This window comes from Macaca fascicularis, chromosome 2 (assembly GCF_037993035.2).
Source record: "Macaca fascicularis isolate 582-1 chromosome 2, T2T-MFA8v1.1".
Taxonomy (NCBI): domain Eukaryota; kingdom Metazoa; phylum Chordata; class Mammalia; order Primates; family Cercopithecidae; genus Macaca; species Macaca fascicularis.
The window spans coordinates 38075138-38087149 of NC_088376.1; the positions used below are offsets into that span (position 1 = coordinate 38075138).

At 43.0% G+C, this 12012-nt stretch overlaps 1 protein-coding gene across 4 annotated transcripts in view; it reads left to right on the forward strand.

Annotated features, from left to right (window-relative positions):
- The window catches only part of EPHB1 (EPH receptor B1), a 451907-nt gene that overhangs the window by 377569 nt on the left and 62326 nt on the right, over positions 1-12012 (forward strand). For all 4 annotated transcript variants that reach the window (XM_074033728.1, XM_005545827.4, XM_045386941.2 and 1 more), the window contains one exon: positions 713-835. In XM_074033728.1, coding sequence (XP_073889829.1) covers positions 713-835 — 123 coding nt within the window. The remainder of the gene's footprint in view (positions 1-712; positions 836-12012) is intronic.

Genomic DNA, 12012 nt, shown 5'->3' on the forward strand with positions numbered 1-12012 from the left:
TTTCTCATTCACCATTTTATTTGTTTTTCATACTTCAGTGTGTCCGAAGGCATGAAGATTCAATCACCATTTTTCTTTCATACCACCTCATTTTTTTCTATGTAGACTTTGCTCTTTTCTCTATTAGTGTTTTCTAAGTTTTTCTCTTCACATTTTCTTTTCTGGTATACCGTCTTGGCACTTCCATCTCCAGGTTTTTCTAACAGCAATTTCTTTCTTTGTAAAAAAAATCCATCCTCATCCCTCTTACAGCCCTGCACCACAGCCGTCAGTTATAACCTTAACAGTGGCCTCCACTCAGGAAAGTTGTCAAGTTGATAAATATTGATATCTACCCTACCATTTTACCACCACTTTTCTGCTAATGCATTTGGTTGGCATCAATCAGCTTCCTTGCCTTCTGTGAGCGCCCGGTGTGGAAACTGGTCCTGATCTGTCACTTATAAGTAATCTGCTCCACATTTCATCAAAAGCTCAAAAAAAAAAGAAGAAAATATGGAGGAGAAGTAGAGGACAGAGAATCAGTCTAGAATGACCCAGAAGGAAGGGAGATGGGGAAGCCCAGCAAGAGGAGGAGAGGCAGAGAAAGGTTGCAGCCTGGTGTATAAGAGAGCTCCTCCCAGGAATGCCCTTAGTGTTGAGGACATCAGCAGTGCTGAATGACAGCTGTGTCCTCTTTGGGATGTTAACCCTGCTTATCTCCTCCAACAAGGCTCCCCAGGGATGAAGATCTACATTGACCCCTTCACTTATGAGGATCCCAACGAAGCTGTCCGGGAGTTCGCCAAGGAGATTGATGTATCTTTCGTGAAAATTGAAGAGGTCATCGGAGCAGGTATGGCTCTTCCCTGTCTTATTTCTGTTCTCCTGGTGTCCAAACATCTTCTTTCCACCACCTAGATGGTCTCTTTCAATATGAAAGACCCCATTAGGAGGAGAGCTTCTATCTTCTTTCTCCTCAGAAGATGAGTCTGAACTATCTACGTGTGTATCTAGGACAGAGAGAAAACATCACTTGGGATCTTTGGGGACCTTGACCATGGTGGCCAGGCTTGTCTGTTGTTGCAGAAAAGTCAGCTGCAGTTTTATAGATTCAGAAATAACTCTGGAAATGGACCACCAAATGCAGATAAGGAGAGAGACAGAAGGTACTTAGTTGAGAAGGCTTTGAAAGAAATCTACATTTTTAGTATTCCACTTACTAACAATGATATCTCAATGCCTTAAAGTCAAGATATCTTGCCATACTGTAAGTTCTCCATTTCCTATGTACATGAATTTGAAGACAGACCATGATGAGTAGAAGAGAGACCACTGTTTCCAGAATAAAGTCAACCTATAGCCTTCTTTTTTTTTTTTTTTTTTTTACAAAAAGTCTACGGTATAGCTGGTAACAACACAAGACAAATTTCATTCTCAAGAAATGTATGTGCCCTCATCCACCTTCCTACACTGGAATAGAAACCCAGCCCAGCGTGAAACTCACTGCCTGAGATGCTCTCAGGAAATCATACCTAAGACTGATCTAGAATTTTCATCTTCCTTTAATGGGCTAGTAGTTGAGTCAATTTGGTAACGGACCTAGCCTTATTAATGTAAATCAGATAAAACATCTCAAAATATCATTAAAAGAAATCTCATTCCTGTGTCTTATAAACCTTCTTAGAAGATGTGTTAAATTTGTTTATTTTCTTCTATAACGTTCTTCTTCTTTTCTTCCTCTTCAGTTCTTGTTAGCCATGGTCCAAGCTCTCTTCACTAATATGCTGTCATCTTTTTTAGGTTCTTGGATCTAGAAGTGCTTTATTCATATCATTATTGGGAAAGCCATAGAATTGCCTCTCTCAGTAATATTTTAACTCAATAAAATATGTTTAGTCAAAGTCTTACAGCTACTTCATATATTATCTTTAGGGGGAATGTCACCATCCTTCTGTTCACTGCTCTCTTAATGTACTCAGGGGTCAAAAAGCCATCTGTGAAATTGGAAGTCACATTTGAGATTCTGCCCCATTAGGCCGCCATCTTCCTGCTCTGGTTTCCCTCTTGAATAACTTTGTCCTCACACTTCTTTCAGCATATGTGTGGTGGGTGCTGGGAAATGACACACCACCTGCTCCTGCCAACCCTTCAGGAGTTTCAGTTGGGTCACCAGACTCAGATCCACATGAGTTTATACATATTTCCCATTGACTTTTACATTAAGAGTGTTACTGAGCCACGACTTTCACTTCTGTGCAAATAATTTTCTCTTCCCGTTTAGATGCTGACATATTTAAGGATCATGCCTTGGAAGGCTGGGTACCAGATGAACTGGATAACTCTTAAGGGCTCAGATTTCTCCAGTAAACATCAAAGAGTGTTTTAGGAGGGACAGGCTTTCAGTCCTGCACTCTGTTTGCTTGCGTTATTAATTGTTGTTATGGCTTGTGGTAATGGTGTTAGTGACTTTAATGTTGTTATTTATGTCATGTGCTTAGAGCGATGTGTTCTGGACTGTATTTCATCCCAGAGAGCACACATCAGCCCCACCCCCGCCTGCCTTTGTCAGAGGAGGAGTAAAGAGCCTTCTCACTTTATGACCCTCCTGGATAGTTACAATTTGGGGTGAACTCACCAGCTGCTGGATGCCCGTAAAAGGATAATTGATAGTTCTGCCCCATCCTTCACCTCCATTTGTGTGTAGCATTTGCCAGTGCTGCCATGTTTGTGCATTCTGCTCAGAGAAGGTTCAGTCCTCTCCATGACTCACGTGGTATTGGGGAGAAATTATGCATTTAGTAGTTTCTATGATGCCCAGTAGCATGGCATAAAGACCTCTTCCCAGTTACTGCTGACCACTCTCTAGGAGAGACCCATCTCCTTGTAATTCAGAATATCCCAGAGTGAATCCCTGTGGATATTAACTTACTGTGCATAACTTTATGCAATTTTAACAGAATACACTCCTGCAGGGAACCAATTTTTTTCCAGGTCCTTTTCTCCTCTGTCATCATTCTCATTTCCCTCATACCCTGCCCCACTGAGGCTGACTCTTCAGTGCTAAAAGAGCTGGCGTGGAGGTCAAATTGTTTCAAAAGTAAGGAATATGTTAAGGTAAGATTTATGCCATGTAACTGGCAATGTTTCTCTTAGTCACTTGAAATACTTGAAGCAGGGCGAAACTTGGGTTGCAAAATGGCAACAAAACATGAAAAGAAGAACCAGAAGTTCTTTATTCTTCCTTTATTTTTTTCTCTCCCTCCCTCCTTCCTCTCTCCCTCCTCTTCTTCCCTCAGGCTTTTACTGAATACTTCTTATTTGCTGGATGTGGAGTTCCAGAGGCGAATAAACAGACTCAGAGGTCTGACAGATTTAGTGGGAAAAAATCAGGCCAGTAACGGTTAATTATTCCACACCATCCACACAGGCATGTATTATGCAAAGTGTGGGGCCAGCACAGAGCAGCATCCAGCTTGCTGTTCTAGGAGGGGCTGGGCATGTCAGGAAGGCTCTGCAAAGAATGACCTCTGGCCTGAGTCTTCAAGGATAAACACTAATAGAAAAAGTAAGTTTTCATGAGGCATGTGAGAGAATGAGATAGTGACAGAGAGGAAAACTAAATGATTTAAGAAGGATAATGAATATGACCTCCCAGCAGTGGACATGCTGTGCTGGACAGCCTGCGGTAGCTTGCAAGAGCCAATTATGCACATCTGTTTCTAGCCCCATGTTCAGAGACATCATTTTGGTAGCTTGACATCGCCATAGTAGAAGTATTTACACCATGGGAATGGGCAAATGCTACAAATCCTGAGCCTGCCCTCTATTTGTCCCTCTGTTCCTTCCTTCCTTCCTTCCTTCCTTCCTTCCTTCCTTCCTTCCTTCCTTCCTTCCTTCCTTCCTTCCTTCCTTCTTTCTTTCTCTTTCTTTCTCTCTTTCTCTCTTTTTTTCTCTCTCTTTCTTTCTTTCTCTTTCTCTCTCTCTCTCTCCCTTTCTTTCTCTTTTTTTTTTTTTTTTTTTGAGACGGAGTCTCACTCTGTCGCCCAGGCTGGAGTGCAGTGGCGTGATCTCCACTCCCTGCAAGCTCCACCGCCTCCCAGGTTCACGCCATTCTCTTGCCTTAGCCTCCTGAGAAGCTGGGACTACAGGCGCCCACCACCATGCCCGGCTAATTTTTTTTTGTATTTTTAGTAGAGATGGGGTTTCACCATGTTTGCCAGGATGGTCTCGATCTCCTGACCTCGTGATCCACCCGCCTCAGCCTCCCAAAGTGCTGGGATTACAGGCGTGAGTCACCACGCCCAGCCCTTTCTTTCTTCTTGACAGCAATCATAATGGGAGTATTTACACTATGGGAATTGGCAAATGCTACAAATCATGAGCCCCTCCCTCCCTCCCTCCCTCCCTCCCTCCCTCCCTTCCTTCCTTCCTTCCTCCCTCCCTCCATCCCTCCCTCCCTTCTTTCCTTCCTTCCTTCCTTCTTTTCTTTCTTTCTTTCTCTCTTTCTCTCTTTCTCTCTTTCTTTCTCTCTTTCTTTCTTTCTCTTTCTCTTTCTCTCTTTCTTCCTTTGTTTCTTCTTGACATCAATCATAGTGGGAGTGTTTACACTATGGGAATTGGCAAATGCTACAAATCATGAGCCCCTTCCTTCCTTTCTTCCTTTGTTCCTTCCTTCCTTCCTTCCTCCCTCCCTTCCTTCTTTCCTTCCTCCCTCCCTTCCTTCCTTCTTTCCTTCCTCCCTCCCTCCCTCCCTTCCTTTCCTCCCTGCCTCCCTCCCTTCTTCCTTCCTTCCTGGAGAGCTGGTAGTTGAACACTTATAAGCACACCCCCACCCTCCAGACTGTGTAAAGTTATTTCAAAGAGGTTGCAGAAGAACCACCCTGCACCTACTAAATATAGAGCCAGAGGAGAAGGCTATGTTTGTTGCAGGAGGGATTATGTTTAGAGTTCAGAAAGAACTTTATTCAATAAACATTGTTTCTGTGTATGTGACTGGAGGGGGCGGGGGATACTGGAAAAATACACTCAATGCCTAACAAGTCCTGCCATGCAGGGGTTATTGTCTAAAGTGCAGACATTCAGTGCCACTCAGTGAGAGGAAGGCAGTGATTGAGAGCTCAGAGGAGGGCTCTGAGAATGTGTAGCCCTGGAGATGGGAGAGAAGGCTTGATGGCAGGAGAGGACTCAGGGAAGAGGGAACAAAGTGGCCCCTGAGGTTGTGAAGGCTTTGGATGGACTGACATTGTATGTCACATCCTGAGAACAAGGGGAAAGAAAGTTGCTGGGGAGGGATTTCCTGTGGTTAAGTATTGAACACTAAATCTGGAGAATCAGGCCAAGATCTAGAGATCCAGAGGCTGCTCTATGAATTTTATCCCATAGAAAATAGGTTTCATAGCAGGGTGGGTGAAAGGACCAACATTCTAGTGAGCCGAATCCTATAAATGCTCTGCTTGGATTGGACTGGAAGAGGGGGATGGGAAAGAATGGGTAAAACCTTGGAGGTTGTGGGGTTTTGTTTAGATGGTACAGAGAGGCTTTGAGATGGTTGATGCTAGGATCGAGGCTGCATTTAAGTGACTAAACTTATCCAAACTGGGGTATACCCAAATGAATGTGATGAATGGAGTGACCAGTGGGCTTGGTGCCTGGAGTTGATGGGGAGTGGTAGCATGGAGGCTGTGATCAGAAATGAGGGGCCTCAGGTTAAGGGAGAGGAAGGCTGCCTGGCACCCAGGGTGTGGGGAGTGGCAGTTGTGCATGTGAGTGAAGACCCATGGAGGACAATTAAGAAACTGTGAGGCTGAAGAGTTGCATCAACTGCCAAAGTTTCTCCTAAAGTTGTTGCAAATGTTGATCAAAGAAATAAAAATATAATAATTGTGAGCCAGGTGTGATGCCACCCAAGAAGACAATAATAAATCATTAATTATTAAGTAATCATTTGTTTAATGTCCATCTTTCCTCACAAGGCTCAAAGTTCTGTGGGAGCAAAGGAGTGTATGTGTTTTGTTGGTCTGGTACCTGCCTAGTGCATGGCTCAATTAAATATTTGTTATATATGGCAAATGAAAGTAGGTTCTTGGTGGGAGAACATGGCAGTGTTAAAAATCTGGAGAACTAGATAGTGTTTGGGAGAATGAAGAGAGACTGGAGAGGTGGCATGAGATCATGAATCATCTGATGCTCTGAAAGTGGCCCAGTGGAGTGAAGGAAAGCTGACCCTTCCTCTTCTCACTGCAGATAATGAGAGTAATTGAAGTATCTTTACAGAGGGCAGCAGGTTACCTTGATATGTTCAGAGAATATCAGCTTATTGTTACCATGAGTCTGACTATCAGACATCATCTCATAGGTCAACTCCAATGTATTGGTTAATTCTGGTCAGTTTGATCAGTAGACTTGCCCAGAACATGAGTCAGGGCTCTACAGCTTGCATGGCACTCCTGGGTTGTGCAGTGTGAAACCCGTATAACTGTATGCAACAGCCTAAGCATGACTACGTAGGTAAAGGTGTCACCAGAAGTTGTTGCCAGAAGAAGACATGCCATTTGTATTTTCATTAATAAATACGTTCTCCTCTGACTCTAGCAGCTATTGATTCAACATTTCCAGGAATGGATGATTGTCTGGAAGAAGGAAGCCTGCAGTGAAAGGGCTGTGTGAGAATAGCTGGGATGAGGGAATGTGTGATATGTGTGGATGGGGATGGAGTCATCTGTGAGGCCAACAAAGGCCCAGGTTTCCTTGGAGATGATTTGGCAGAAAGGTCACTAGCAAGTTTGAGAGTCCTGGGGTCATTCAGCGTGCAGATAGGCAGCATGAGGGTAGCTCCACGTTGAATAGGAGTTACAGCAAGAAGCATTTCTAGGAGAGGAAATCATAGACATGTCTTCAGGAACATAGTCAAAGTAGCTAGCATCTCTTGAACACTCACCGTGTGTCTGACAGTACTCTACATCCTTCACAAGCATGTGTCTCATTTAACTCTCTTATTACTCTGTGAGTTAGAGCATATGTATGTGTACACATGTATATTTTCTTGCAACTAGTAAGGAAATCAACATTCAGAGGATAGCTTGCCGAAGGTTGTGCTGCCAGTTAAGTTTATGGTAGAGCTAGAATTTAAACCCAGCTAGAGCTGATCTAGATCCGGAGAATGTAACCCTCACATGAATGTAACCCTTGGGCTGTTGCATATAGTTACAGAGTGGCTAGTTGCTGTGGAAAAGAGCGGCTCAGTATACAGAGGCATTGCTTCTGATGGCAGTTTGGAATACCCATTGCTTCGGTCTAGCAGTTTGGAATACTCAAGCCTCTTTGTTGGGAATTGTGATACTGTGCTAGAATTCATTATTACTCTATTGTGATGCTACAAAGACTGTCCCACATGCCCTGGAGACAGCATGGTCCTCATAGAATACCTTGGTCCTGTCTTGTGGTTCTCTTCTTCTAAGTGTGATCAATTATCAGCATTAGGAAGTACAACAAGGACTGAGACATTTAGCATCTTTAATTATAAGTGCTTGCTTATGAAAATAAGCTAATTACATATAAAATATAGATGTACGTATGTGTGTGAAGATATATACACACATATGTGATATATAGGTATGCAGTTGTCTAACAACTATAAAAACTTACAAGAAAAGAGAAAACCATTTTCCCTCCCTCCCTGGATATTAGGTATTGTGAATACCATGGCTGTCAAGCAGGTTCCATCTCATGTGCCAACTCAGAGGTCTGGTGATGAGTATCTGAGGAGCTCTGGTGAAAGGCTGACGATGGTTGTGATCAACTAATAATGTCTGTCCTCTGTGCAGGGTCAGGAAGTGGTGGAGTGTGTACCATGGTTCTGCTCTCCCTGGTTTAGCCATAACTCATTTATCTTGCACAGGCTAGTGTGTTAAAACTTGCTTGAAATCATGCTTTAAAACCTAGTTTAAATGTATTCTTTAAAAATTCCATTTCTGGTGTAAGCTTGAATTAGTAACTAGTAGCTCCGCTTTCCTTTTTTTTCCCCCAAGGCAGTTTTTGACTTCAGAATGCTGCTTTTTTTAAAAAAGTGCAATTCTGTGTAGATTTGAGCTGTGCACAACCAGCAGCTACTGCTTGAAATATCTGCTGGTAGGTGAATGTTTCGTTTTCAAAAATTGAGAATTCTTTTCTTCTGATTTTACATATAATATTGAGGCATTTAATGCTGCTGAACTACTTTTTCTCTCTTCCTCATTTTGTCAAGGAAGGTAGGAAAGAGGAATTGGCAAGGAGCCGAAACTTGTACGGAATAATTTCAGCAGCTCTCTGGGAGGAAACGCATAGGAACTGGTTAAATTACCCTCAGCTGACAGACTTGAGGGCCAGGTTCTCAAACAGATGAAGCAGGCATTAGAATCACGTGGAGGCTGCTAAAACCCAGGTCACAGGCCCCACCTACTGAGCTTCTGATGCTGTGGGTCTAGGTGGGTTTTGGAAAAGTGCATTTTCTAACAAGTTCCTAGGTGATACTGATGCTACTGGTCAAGAACCACAGTTCGAGAACCACTGCTGAGCCCTTCGGCCACTAGACTGGCCTACAGCTGGATCTGGGTCCTAACCAAATAGATGTTTGGCTATAGGAGAGGACCCAATGTCAGCCACAAAGATATGTGCCAATCAAAGTCCAGTCGGACCAAAATTAGGCTGGCCGCATTTACTGTCAGTAAAGAATGTGTGTGAAAAGAATCAACCACAACCACTCCCCAGCACAATCGTTACCTTTAAGTGTCTGTCTTAAATATAATGTTAATTCTTGAATTGCTAGAAATATTTTCTAGGTATTATGAATTTTTATTAAAAACGAAAACGTTATGGCCATGATTTGGAGCTCATGTAAAAGGAAGCTCTTTAGAGTTCAGATGATGGCGAATCGAAGTAGCATAGACATGAAGTCCTGGCCCTAATTGCAGGAAAATTATCAAAAAGCAAAAATAGTTTCTTGTAGATACTATATTAAACTGAAGTCAAAGATCACAGGCAACAGCAATTTCTTAGATTGTAAGTGACACACAATCTTGATTTCCTGTTTGTTATTAATAATAGCAATACGCCCATTGACTCCCACCTCTTTATAAGGCTGTAGGCTGTGGTGTGCTCAAGGGCCAGAAGCCCAGACTTTAGCATCCTAGGCTTACCTGAAGACACCCTCCATGCTCAGGCACCTGGCAGGGAAACTTCACCATGTCCCCTGGCAGAAAGCTCTGATGTGTCTTAGATCAGTCACCATAAGTCTCAAAAGGCTACCGAAACCTACTTTTCCTCTCTTTTCTCTTCCGGTGAGACCCCCCGCTCTGCACTCTCCCTCCCGACTACCTACTTCTGTTTTGTCTTTTTAAAACAGGACTGGCCTGGTGGCTCATGCCTGTAATCCCAGCACTTTGGGAGGCTGAGGCAGGCAGATCACCCGAGGTCCAGAGTTCAAGACCAGCCTGGTCAACATGGAGAAACCCTGTCTCTACTAAAAATACAAAAATTAGGAGTGGTGGCGCAAGCCTGTAATCCCAGCTACTTGGGAGGCTGAGGCAGGAGAATCACTTGAACCCGGGAAGTGGAGGTGACAGTGAGCCAAGATCACATCACTGTACTCCAGCCTGGGCAACAGAGCGAGACTGTCTAAAAAATAAATAAATAAATAAAGGCCAGGCATGATGGTTCACACCTGTAATCCCAGGATTTTGAGGGCCTGAGGTGGGCAGATCACGAGGTCAGGAGTTCAAGACCAGCCTGGCCAACATCGTGAACCGCCGTCTCTACTAAAAATGTAAAAATTAATCGGGTGTGGTGGTGGGAGGCTGAGGCAGGAGAATTGCTTGAACCTGGAAGGCTGAGATTGCAGTGGGTCGAGATCATGCCACTGCAATCCAGCCTGGGCGACACAGCCAGTCTCTGTCTCAATAAATAAATAAATAAATAAATAACCACCCACAAGTGTTTCAAACGGTTTGTAGTTTACAAAGCACTTTCTCCTAGACTTCTCCCAACACCCTGTTAGTAAGGCAAGACAGTTGGTCACTTCTTTTTATTGTATAGCAATGAGAAAGCTAAGTTCTGGAGAAATGAAGGGCCTGCCAACATCCGATGTCTCAGGTGTGGTTTGGGTATAGACATGGAGCTTCTTCCTCCACTCACTACCAATTTTCCCCCCAGCTGCACTCAGGGTGCTACTTAATTACAGGGGAGAACATAATCTCCTAGTGAGGATTAGATTAAGTGACATCCTTTGTAGTTGGTGCTTTGAAAACCTCCCGGCTTGGAGAATATGAAGACATTTCTTTGCCAGACAGAAAAGGAGTTCTTTTTATAGAATTTCCATTCTTTAAGTCACTGCAGAGCAGATTTCTGAGAGCAGTGACACCATGACCACGAAGGTAACCAATCACAGAGTCCACCATGCCCTACCCAAAGAAGGCATGTTTCTATTTTATAATTTTTAAAAACTGTATGAGTTTTTAGACTTGAAGACCAGTCACACAGATTAAAAATTAAATAACATTTCCCAATTAGGAAAGTAGTTTGATTCATACTGTCCTATACATCTTCATTGATTTCTTCCTTCCTTCTTTTCTTCTTTCTCTCCTCTCACATTTATTAAGTCCACACTATGTGCCAGGCCCTGTGCAGTATGAGGCAGCCTATATGTGTGCTTTGCTTTCAAAAGTATTCAGAAGTACAGAGATAAATTTCAGGAATGCCATGGCTTTTGGCAGTTCACTAATTCATTTGAAAAGTGCTTGGATGGTTTAAGCCTATGGTTTTCAGCCTGAGCGGCATGTCAGTATCACTGGGCAGCCAGGCCTGGCTTCATGGACCTGTGACCGGTGCATTTGCACAGGGCCCGATGTTCAGAAGGACCTGCACTTGGTTTATTTCTCTGTGGTTGGTCACATTTTTGAACAAGGAGTCCTGCACTTTTACTTGGCACCATGCTCTGCAAATTATGTAGCCAATCCTTTGGGCAGCTTTTAAATATGTCAATGTGCAGGCTGTACCCAGACCAATTCGTCAGAATCTCTGAGGAAAGGCCCAGGCCTCTGGACTCTGTAAGTCTCTTCAGGTGATTCCAGTGGGCAGCCAGCTTTGAGAACCACTGAGGTAGAACAGAACTTCTCAACTGGAGTCTTCTTGTGTGTTGTGGAGGACATCAGATTTACTTGGAGCACTTTTCCAAACTCCACACGTTGATATATAGAAACTGATAAATACACTGACTTCCAAATATTCTGATGCCACCCAGCTCCCAGGCAGGAGGCTTACATAATGGACATCTGCCTATGAAACAGTATCACTTATTTTGCTCTCACCTGGATATTGAGTTGCTGTGATAGTCACTCTATATGACTTGTTTGGACCTGCATATTTGGGGCATGATAGTCCCTGAACTATAACTTCAAATCTATGTAGCTTTATTCCCCATGGCCCTGCTAACTGAAACATAGCTATCTAGAGGCAGTATGGCAGGAAGAGATGGGTATGGACAACAACCCTGGCTGTGACTCCCACCTGTGTGATTGGGACATGTTTTCCTAGTGCCTCAGTTTCCTTATTATTTAAATGGCCATAGTAATACCTACCTCCCAGGAGTGTTGTGAAGATTGAATAAGTCATACAAAGTGCCTAGCACAGTTCCTGGCACATAGTAGGTGGTTAATAAATACATGTTTGTGTACTGTCTCCTCCACAAAGAAATATTAACACATCTTTACCCTCAACTATCAACTCTGGCATTTTTTCTAAAAGAAAATAGAGCCCATTATTATGGCAACAAGGAAGAAATAGTAACTAATATTCTTCCATTAGTATACTTATCAAATATGTAATTTGTGTTAATTTAGCTCATAGTTATATATATATAGCATACATATATGCTATATATGCTACGTATCTACATGCATACATATATACGTTACATATATACATGCATACATATATCTAGACACATATATACATACATCCACATATATATACACACATATACACACACATGTATGTGAC